This window comes from Osmerus mordax, chromosome 14 (genome assembly GCF_038355195.1).
Source record: "Osmerus mordax isolate fOsmMor3 chromosome 14, fOsmMor3.pri, whole genome shotgun sequence".
Lineage (NCBI taxonomy): Eukaryota > Metazoa > Chordata > Actinopteri > Osmeriformes > Osmeridae > Osmerus > Osmerus mordax.
Genome location: NC_090063.1, coordinates 17,554,296 through 17,564,934, shown reverse-complemented (window position 1 = coordinate 17,564,934; position 10,639 = coordinate 17,554,296). Strand labels below are relative to the sequence as shown.

Below are 10,639 nucleotides of genomic sequence, written 5' to 3'. Positions count from 1 at the left end.
GATGGCCATGCTTGTCACCAAACACGTGACCGGGTGTCAGCCGTGCAGTAAAGGGATATTGCACTCAAAGTAGACGGCTGTATTATAGGTAATGTATTTCAGAGATGGGAAGTACTTTTTTTGAGTGGGAAGATTTTTCTGGCATCTGTACTTTACTTCACCATTTATTTTTCTGACAACTTTTTAATTTGAATCTGAAATTTCGAAAGGTTGAAAAAATATTTTCTAAAGTTTTTCGAATAATACGTTTTGAAAGGTTGAAAAAATATTTTCTAAAAAGTTTTGAAAGGTTGCAAAAAAAAGTGTAAAAAGTTTGGAAAGGTTGAACAAGTTACGAAAGTTTGGAAAAATATTTTCTCTAAAATAGGTTTGCATCATTTGATGAGTACTTGATGCGGATTCTACTGTACTCTTATACTCTGCTCTGCTTTACTCTGTACTAGGCTTCTCTGTTCTCCTCTTCCCTCCTCCTCTCATCTCCTTTCACTGTGTGTGTGGAATACAAGTTTCAAAAGGCAGAATAATATATATTTTTGAAGTATGTTATGGATGAGACAGAGGAAGTTAGCGATGTCGACATGACCGAGAATAGAGACATTCCTGATCACCCATGGCCATATATGAGGGAGATGTTAAAAATTGTTGCAGGACTCCTGGCAAATGTGCGTGAGTGTCTAGAGTGTATTTTGTATTAAAGTATTCAGCACCACAGGGCCATCTCTGTGTATGTTCCTATTGCACACACCTTGACTGGCACAGCAGGTAAGATCTTTATATACACAAATAACAAGCATATACACAGTCAAAATATCCAGTCATAATGGTGACATTTACCAAGACTATTCAAAAACAGAAAGCTGTCCTTTTCCAAGGTATCAAACATATCTAACAATTTTCATACACAGATACAAGAAAGACAGTTGCTTTAACTTACTATTCATTTACCATATGCTTTTATGTGTGAGCTCTGACATTTACTTAAGTAAAAGGTAGCCATTAAGACTACCTGTTGGACCTCACATCATATTAATACCAAAATACACTATAGAAACTGCACATTTGCCAGGAATCCTTTTTGACATTGACAATTTCGAACATCTCCCTTTGAATCCTCCATAAGTTTCGAAAGGTTGAAAAAATTATTTTGAAAAACACTTTTTTTTCTCAAACTTTATTGTACTACCTCCAATTCTAACAGCCTTTTATTGTTTCCCAATCACATCACAGTGGGTGATGGCATGAAGCAGTTTGTGGCGAAGCACGTCAATGCTGCTGTAGTTGGGGAGCTTCAACCTCTCAAAGCAGGTTTCAGCAACTGGGTAATATTCGTCTGCGTGCAGCGTGTACGGACGTGTTATCCTCAGATGCAGTTTGGAATGACGTCCTCTGGGAAGTCTGTCAGTTCCTGTGAGGAAAGCTGAACGAGAACAGATACATTTCTAAGAGGTCTGGATTGACAAACAGTTGGATATACAGCTTGTGTTTCTTCTTTCACTCACTCAGGAAATCTTTCTTTTCCTTCTCTGAAAACTCTGTGAAAACCGTCCAGAAGTTTTTGATGATCTCATCTGTGGTAGAGTATCCTTCATATTGTGCGTTCTGTTGTGAAGAAATAACATTTATCAATTATTTGTTTGTTGGTCTGAATGGTCACCAAATATGTATCATATCCTGTGTTATATACAGACCCTCCAGGAATTCGCGATGTTGCGATCGCACCAATTCACGCGAATTCAACGATTCCCCGCTAATTCAGCGCGACGTTGCAATTTTAACCAATCACCGCAATTTTCTCACAACTTTGACCAATCATCGTCGTCTCCCACAACTCTCTCCAGTAGGGGTTAAATCCAGTGTTGCGCTTGAACGCCTTCATTGAACGAAAGTTCATGAACTCGTTGATAATTTTGGTGAACGTGAACTGAATGTACCGTATTTACTACCTGATGAACGATACTGTGAACTCGTTCATTCTGGTGTCTGTGAACTCTTTCACTCTTTTTTTAATTTAGTTCAATAAGGTGCCAGATTTCTAGAGACTTCCATGCGAAAAACACACCGTTAACAGTCCTGTATCCAGGGTTGCCCAACCAGTCAATTGCTGCGTGTGCTTTCTTCTACTGTCTATGCCTGGCAAGCGTGAGAGCGCCGAGTTGAGAGCGGTATTGCAAACAGCGTTTGCAAGTCAGAGTACACAAGTTTGAATCCCAGTACAGAACGTGACAAAGCGACACTGATGAGCAGCCCGACTACACCGGGTACATGTTAATAATATGTAAGTTCAGAGCATCTGATTGGCCCAACCTTTCTCAGCTCCTCCCACTCGTACTGGTTGTCCCCATGGAGAAGAGTCATGAGTTCTTCAGGAAGGAACATCTGCCACACCAGCAGGGGGCAGCCTGTCCGGAAACCAGCCCTGAACCTCTCAAACTGGCGCCCAACAGATTTGTTGAACACCATGTCGACATACAGGTCCACATATTTCTGCCTGTGGGTAACAAGGATGCAAAAAGCTTAAAACTAAGGGCAATAACATTTGCTGGTCAATTTCTGTTTGATTTAGGCCTAGCCTATATTATTTTAATTATCAATGTTTTAAATAACATTTGACTACGTTCTGTTGGTTACCTGTTGACTTTAGTGACTGGTACATTTCCTCCGTTTGGAATGAGTTCCTGGCCCCCGTACTTTGAAAGATTACAAAATACTCATGTAAGCTTATTTTCATTCTGTACATAGTTACTGTTAGAGCTGACATTGATTTTGTACTCCATTTCGTTTAACATGCTTTGTGCCTCCATATCAAAGATGCAGGACTGTTCCTAAACAATCAAATTAAACGGTGGAAGAACATTTCTTACACGACTACTGACAAACTAGAGAATGGCTGTACGTAATTGCAGCTCTTACTGTGAAGTCTAAATACAGCAACTCTACAACTTCTTCATCTTCCATCAGCAGCTGTTGTATACTCCTGAGTAGAAAAGCATGTATCTCAAAATCTAAACTGTGACAGTTTATCATACAGACAGGACTTGTGCTAACATAAAATTCAAGTTGAAGAGAAGTACGCATAGAAATATTATCTAGATAGATAACATTGATAAACAATATGTACATATATAATCAAAATATATAACATGCATTATCGAAGGCCTTATGGCATCCAGAGCCTAACTAATAAACACATGAAAAGTCTTACCGAAATCTGATCTGTATCACAAATGCAAATGAACGGAAAACCTTAGTGTTTTCTTCTGAGGTAACTTCCTACCTTGCCTCTACGGGAGAGAGCTCCTTCAGGTCGTCCAGGGAGGGAGAGAGACCCAGCAGCTTCTTGAAGAGAGCCATGGGGAAGCATACGTTTAGCAGACACCTGTTATACAGCGCCAGCCCACATATCACCCCCAGCAAGTAGGCCTTCTCAGTGTTGCTGCCGTCCTAAACACAGATCACGGAGGGAAGTCATTTGAGGTGTTCCTCTGAAATGCACTGTTTGTACGTCATTTCGGGTAAAAGCATAATGTTAATCTGTTTAGAGGCTAACCCTAACCCTACGTATGACTTGAGTGAGTAAAGGATGAAGAGTTACATCGACAGGGAACCAGGCCAGGGCAGAGTGTTCGTTCACTTGCAGAACCTTGGATTCTGGTTGGAGGAGTTCCTTGGCCAGGAGGGTGTAGAACTGGAGGGACACCCCGCCATAGTCCTCTCCGTCCTCCTCTCGGAATTTCACCTCAAAACAAAATGCTTTTATAAGCTTCACAAAAATGGCTGCATATGTTTTGTTTATGTGTTTGCACTTTGTGCCATCGAATTTCTGGTAAATGCACAGCTGGCCTACCGCAACAGATACTGAAAATACAATTCTCAAACTGTCTAAAAACGTACTTGGATGATGACACAAATTCCTAGACATATTCATACAGGAAAACGCCAACACAATACTTACTACCAAAGGACTGTTGAAATTGTGGACTTTTTGTTGAAGATATTTAAAAACATCGTGCAGTAGGGTCTCTCTGCATACAAGTATTTGAGAATGGAAAAATTGTAGTAATGGATGCCGGCACAACTAAAAAATAAATAGTATATTCACATTCAGGACTGCAGCTATAATATACCATTAATTATGTATATTGTGTACAGTAAGCTTACAATTGATATTATAAATAACGTGTGTATTTATAGTAGTTCCATAGTTCTTATTTTGCTTACATTAATGTTGTACTCCAGCTTGTGCAACAAGCATTTTGCTTCCATGTCAAAGATGCAGGATTGTTCAAAGTAATAAAGAAAATTCAGCTGAGGGTGGGAATTCGTTTAAACAAACATATTATAAGTCTAGAGTTCCCAATAAATCAGTTTGTTTATTCAGAATATAATTGTATTTGTTCTTCCCTTACCTTAAGGAAACTAGGAAGCATGTCAATCATCTGAAAGAAGAAGAAGCAGTCCAGCATTGACTTCATATAACAGCCTCTAACACTTAAAACGAGCCATTTGTCTTTTAAACGCAACAGTTTGAAAGAAAATACGGGACCGAAACTAGAGACGTCTTTTGATACTCACACCCTGAATCAACGACTTGATTTCTTCAATGTGGAAATTGCTGGATGCCATTTTTATGCGTCGGTTGCCATTCACCTGTATGAGACAGGTAAGACACGATGAACAGGTACGTAGGTAACAACAGGATACAGGTTCAAATCCCCCGGGACATGGATTTGGAATACATTAATATTCTTCTTAAAAATGGATGGTTTATAAATTCATAATCTTAAATGAACAAACACAAGCAGACACAGTTCACGTCTCAGAGGCTGCAGCAGATAGTCACCTTGTGCAGTTTCATGAGTACACCTATGGTGATGACCAGGTTCTTGTCAGGGTCACAGTCTCCGGTTAATAAGCCGTTGAAGTATCTGACAGTGAGGCAGTGGAATATTTTCACCATCGTCCTGAAGAAGGAGTAGGGAAGCTTCAACCACAGACTGTCTGAAGGAAAAACGGAGAGGTTATGAACACTGGTGTTGATGACTTCACTTTACGCTCTCTATACTCGATCTCTACGTATTATTTAACTGCAGATCAAGAGGTTGCAGGTTCAAATTCCACCTGTACGTTGCAATGGATAAAATCATTGGCTATATAAATACATTGTTATTACTATTATCAGACATTTGATGTGGCAGATCAAGAGATGGCAGGTTCAAATCCCCTGTGTGTCCCATTGGGTAAAGCTCTGTACCGAGGAGTGTGTGTGCGTGCAGGAGGGCGTCAGCGACGGCCAGCGTGGCTTCATTGGCTCCTGTCTTCCTCTTCACTAGAACCCTGAGCAGCTCAGGAAGGAGCAGGTACAGCCTCAGAGCCTCCACGCTCAGGGGAGCCTCCACCCTCACAGCCTCCACGCTCAGGGGAGCCTCCACCCTCACAGCCTCCACGCTCAGGGGAGCCTCCACCCTCACAGCCTCCACGCTCAGGGGAGCCTCCACCCTCACAGCCTCCACGCTCAGGGGAGCCTCCACCCTCACAGCCTCCACGCTCAGGGGAGCCTCCACCCTCACAGCCTCCACGCTCAGGGGAGCCTCCACCCTCACAGCCTCCACGCTTAGGGGAGCCTCCACCCTCACAGCCTCCACGCTCAGGGGAGCCTCCACCCTCAAGGACTCCTTCGGGAGCAGGGAAGGGATCAGGGTGCTCAGGACCACCTCCTCCACCTGCCGGAACAGAAACCCCACCTCACAGCTGTCAGCCAGACCCTAGTAACCCCACCTCACAGCTGTCAGCCAGACCCTAGTAACCCCACCTCACAGCTGTCAGCCAGGCCCTAGTAACCCCACCTCACAGCTATCTGCCAGGCCCTAGTAACATGTGAGCGTGTTGATTGAGCACATCACCTTCGTTAAGACTTTGTCCTTTGTAGCTAGCTTCTGGAAGGCTAGCCTTGCGTGGGACAAGTCCAGACCAGACTGTGCTTCTGAGGTTTTGTAGTGTTTGTCATAACTAAAACAGAAATTAATTATTATCCTCATGCATAAATAAAAGCATGTTCAATATCAGTGAAAAAAAAGACTGAAAAGTCCGTCTTGTGACGTATGAAGATTGTTGGAGAAAAAACGAACTCACCTTTTGTCAAGGAAGCTTCCATTCAGACAGGCCGGAGAGGAGAATATTTTGGTGATTTCCCTGCATGTGTAAAAAATAACTCATGAGAATAAAGAGAGTAAATAAAGACTCATTTTATATAATGTAAAGGAAATGTCCAGTTTATCCTGAACTTGAAACTTGCTGAATCAAACTGAACAAATGACCCGAGTTGGTCAGACGTACTTCTGGATGTTGTTCCATGAGTCTGTCTCTGACACCCATCTGTCAACCGTGTCCTCGCTTAGCGTGAGTATCATGTCCCGACTGCAGGAGACTTTATCAGACTCTGGCTCTTCACCCTGTGGCTACAGACATTGTTAAACACCACATTAAGTGCTATACTCACAACGTTATATTAGCTTGATTTAAAGTTGTGAGGACTGTTGTTAAACTGATATTTGTGTAATTACCTGGGTGATGGAACACTGACTAAAGGAGTGATGACCGCCGGCAAATATCCCCTGTACTGACTGGGTCCCTGTATAGGGTTAGGGTTAGACATGGGGATCACAACAGTTATAACATGTTATCCCCTGTACTGACGGGTCCCTGTGCTGCGTGACATGGTGATCACAACAGTTATCACATCCTACCATGTTATTTCACTACCATGGAAATCACACCTTGTGTGTGTAAGGGTGTGAGTGACTGTGGACATGTGTGAGTGTGTGTGTGGTCGTGTGCGTAGGCGGAAATCCCGGGCGGGGACAAGGGGGACACGACTCCCCCATCCTGGGAAAAATAGGATTTGTCCCCCCCAATAAATCACTGTAAACATAAGGGCATTTAAATAATATTAATAATATACATTTACATTTAGCAGACGCTCTTATCCAGAGCGACTTACAGTAAGTACAGGGACATTCCCCCTGAGGCAAGTAGGGTGAAGTGCCTTGCCCACCTTCTGATTAACAGCCCGACTCCCTAACCGCTCAGCCATCTGACCCCCCTATACATTTAACTTATTACAATGTAGGTGTGTTACAATGTGTTACAGTAGTAATTTTTGTGTCCCCCTCAAGAATTGCTATTGAGAGAAATTTCATGGAATTGTCCATTCCAAAATTGATAGCATATTTTCGCCACTGGACGTGTGTGGACCCGTGTTTGCTTATGTGTGTTTAAGTAGCCCTGCAGTACCCTGAGGCAGCTGTACTTGTAGAGGCACAGTCTGATCCATCCTCACTACATTTCCCAGCTGCCCTTGCTCTCCACGCCCAAACGAGTAGATCTTATTGGAGGATCTTACAAACACTAACGTATGATGCCTGGAAAAAAGCAAAGTGAAATGCAGCAGTATGAACATGACTGTGGACAGAATGACAGAATGTTAGTGGCAAGTTGGAGTGTTGAGCTGTGAAAAACATTTAGCTGACCTTCCACAGGCTACCTGGGTGACCTTTGCCCCCCAGAGTTCCCCCACCAATCGGGGTCGTTGTTCATCCCGGAGGGAGATGTGCCCCAGCTGTCCATACCGGCCCGAGCCAAACGTAAACACCACACCTCCCTAACAACAACAAACAGTAAACAGAAATAGGAAATGACCACATCTTCACAGCATAATTTCATTACATTTAGTCATTTAGCAGACGCTCTTATCCAGAGCGACTTACAGTAAGTACAGGGACATTCCCCTGAGGCAAGTAGGGTGAAGTGCCTTGCCCAAGGACACAACGTCATTTGGCACGGCCGGGAATCAAACCAGCGATCTTTTGATTACTAACCCGATTATCTAACCGCTTAGCCACCTGACTCATGACATCATCTCATGTCATCACAATACATTTCTCTTCTTACTGTATCCACTGCAGATAGGTTTTATCCATGTGATCTAAATATTTGAGTTTACATGAGTTTTGAGTCGGAACTGAGGTGAAGGTGGTGTGTTGAACCCATCGGTGTGTCAGGACAGACCTTGGTCAGGGCTGCTGTGTGTCCTTCTCCACAGGAAATGAAAACGATCTTCTTGAGACTCAGACAGCGTACAGGAGCAGGACTGTGTCTGTCTGGAAGTAAAACAGTCACAAACCTTATTGTTATTCTTCTTCACACTGAATAACTTCACGGTTATTCAGCTAAACGTTATTCAGCTCAAAAACAAACTAGCAACCTTGACTTAAATGTTATGGATAACTCCTACATCACCCAGGGGAGATGGTGTCAAACTGAGACTGAGAAGAATCATCAACCTCCTTGTTTGTCTACCGGAATTACATACTGCATTTAATGACGTTAGATCACCTCCAGGTGAACCCCCTACCTGCTGTGTCTCCCAGGCCCAGCTGACCGGCCTGGTTGTTGCCCCAGCCGAACACAGCCCCAGACAGGGACAGAGCCAGGCTGTGCTGCCCCCCAGCGCTGATCTGGGCCAGAGGGATCCCACACAGGGAGGTGAGGGGCTGGGGGGTCAGAGAGCTGGGAGCCCCCCTGCCCAGACCCAGCTGACCTCGACCGTTCTCCCCCCAGGTGAACAGCTGGCAGTCTGGGGGGAGACGCGCGCGCACACACAGGCAACACAATTACATTAAACTATATTTGATTTTTTTTGGTTATTACAGTGCTACTACTGCCACATGGGTACAGCTGAGAATACTGTTGTGTATTTATGGCTTAAAATTGCCTGAAGTAGGTTGATTAGTTAGATGTGTTTTACCTTCTGTTAATGCGAAGCAATGCTTCTGTCCACAAGCAACTTGAATAATTTTCCTCTTCTCCAAGATTCCCACAGGTCTAAGAAATAACAACAGTGGGAGAATACATTCCTGTAACTTGTTGAAGATCATCATACCTAAAGGCTTTGGAAGTTGATCTTACTGTAGGCGCTTACCGCGGAACAGTAGATGTGGCGTCCAGGTACAGAACCCTGCCCGCCTTGGTCAGTAGGACAACATGGGCATCCCCACAGCTCAGAGAATTAATATTTTCATTGAAATCCACATTTCCTAAAAAAACAAAACCCGAAAGAAATGTCTAGGTAATTTTACGTTTATTAAATTATTTTGATGAAGTGATGTAAATGTATTCTAAAGCTACTTACTCAGTTTTCCAGTTACTGTTTTCCCCTTTTCTTTAACCATCCGGGCGACCGCAACTTTTCCATTGTTTCTGATAAACGCGACTAACTGATTACCGGCGGACAAGTGCGTAACCTGTGAAATTATGCGAGTGAAAACTGCGCTGTCAAGGGAATTATGTTTGTCCAAAGCTTTTGGCTTGTCCAATCCAAACCCCCTGCGTGTATTCTCTCCCCATGAAAACATAGCGACAACGTTTTAATCGCCTAAAAATACCGATATAGTAGTTGGTCCTCTGGCTGGTCCTCTCATATGAACGTCAAGCCGCCGTCCCGTAAGGAAACTTAAACGTCATAAAGCCAAACAGAAACGAAAGACAGAAACGAAAACGATGCTAAGTATCGCTTTTGCTTCCCTCACAAGGAAACTGGCCTCGTGCCATCAATGGTCAGGCCATTCAATTTGAGTCCATAAAACACACACACGTTTGAAAAACGAGCTTTAAACTAGCCTAAGTATAGCTATAAATTGAGTAGGCTATAAAAAATGATTAAAATGTGTGGGTCATTTCAACAGTTTTTTTTTATAGTGTAATGTTAATGTAGATATGCATGTTAAGATAGCAACATAAATATGTGTATTCATAAGACATATAACTTCATAACTGATCATTCATAAGCCCCACTAGTATTCATAAATCAAATGCACATAACAATTAAGGTGGATTTCGTGTCCCAACACACTCTATAACAAGAATGAACTACAATAGTAAGTGCAATCATGCATTTTCACCATCAGAATGTATATAGGCCTCATTCCTTCCAGAAGCCTCTGTTGTGGTTCAAAGCCTCGATCAGCCTGGCCTTGAGGATCTGGTTGGATGGGTAGATAGGCAGCAGCAACAGGAAATGGCATGTCAGGGATTCTGGGAAATGGTGTTCGTTGGCATTCAGGAGAGGCGACACCCTCTCCTGAATAATAGTTTTCATACCCAGGATGGGGACGCGTTCACAGACTGTTAGAAACACTGGGAGGGGCGAGGAGAGGGAGGGAGGAAAGGAGGGGGGAGGAGGGAGGGAAGAGGGGTGGGAGAAGAGAGGAGGGGGGACATAAAGTCTGCTGTTCAGACCCCAGGAATACACATCTCCACCTGCACAGGTTGTGACAACAAACTTTGGAACACTGGAACACTAACATCAACTGGAGATGCCAGAAGTTCGAGATTAATTTAAATGAACTTTTTGAAAGTAGAAAGCCTACTCGCACTGTCCTTAAATTATTAAATCAAGTATGAATAATCGTTATCACAATGCACAGAGTAGACTACGAATGAACACGTATTTTAGCAAATGGCACAAATTAAGTTCACGTTTTATATTATGTATGCATGTGAACAAAAATACTATAGCATAAATAGCGTTCAATAAATTAATGATATTGCTAAATGAATAAATGTAAATGTATATTGGTTTCTA

At 42.9% G+C, this 10,639-nt stretch overlaps 1 protein-coding gene across 3 annotated transcripts; it reads right to left on the bottom strand.

Annotated features, from left to right (window-relative positions):
• Positions 1-596: 596 nt before the first annotated feature.
• Positions 597-10,125, bottom strand: LOC136956059 (probable E3 ubiquitin-protein ligase HERC3). 3 transcript variants are annotated; one of them, XM_067249875.1, is made up of 26 exons: positions 9,957-10,125; positions 9,441-9,507; positions 9,188-9,299; positions 8,978-9,092; positions 8,804-8,880; positions 8,411-8,632; positions 8,065-8,156; positions 7,527-7,657; positions 7,291-7,418; positions 6,561-6,628; positions 6,334-6,455; positions 6,130-6,189; positions 5,901-6,006; positions 5,252-5,720; positions 4,841-4,998; positions 4,573-4,647; positions 4,407-4,436; positions 4,219-4,305; positions 3,953-4,075; positions 3,593-3,736; positions 3,275-3,441; positions 2,911-2,974; positions 2,629-2,687; positions 2,305-2,488; positions 1,500-1,599; positions 598-1,417 (listed from the first exon to the last, which is right to left on the bottom strand). In XM_067249875.1, the coding sequence occupies exons 2-26, from the start codon at positions 9,474-9,476 to the stop codon at positions 1,203-1,205; spliced, it is 3,144 nt and encodes a 1,047-aa protein (XP_067105976.1). In that variant the 5' UTR covers positions 9,477-9,507; positions 9,957-10,125; the 3' UTR covers positions 598-1,202. The 3 variants fall into 3 exon arrangements, with proteins under 3 accessions (XP_067105974.1, XP_067105976.1, XP_067105975.1); XM_067249874.1 differs by having other exon boundaries at positions 9,441-10,125; XM_067249873.1 differs by having other exon boundaries at positions 597-1,417; positions 9,188-10,125.
• Positions 10,126-10,639: the final 514 nt, after the last annotated feature.

Excerpts from the sequence above, each read along its gene's own strand:
- LOC136956059 (XM_067249873.1), bottom strand. The coding sequence starts at position 9,410 with ATGTTTTCATGGGGAGAGAATACACGCAGGGGGTTTGGATTGGACAAG. Across the intron at positions 4,076-4,218 it reads AGCTGGAGTACAACATTAAT|TTGTGCCGGCATCCATTACT; the intron begins GTAAGCAAAATA and ends TTTATTTTTTAG. Across the intron at positions 2,688-2,910 it reads TGCTGTATTTAGACTTCACA|TACGGGGGCCAGGAACTCAT; the intron begins GTAAGAGCTGCA and ends AATCTTTCAAAG.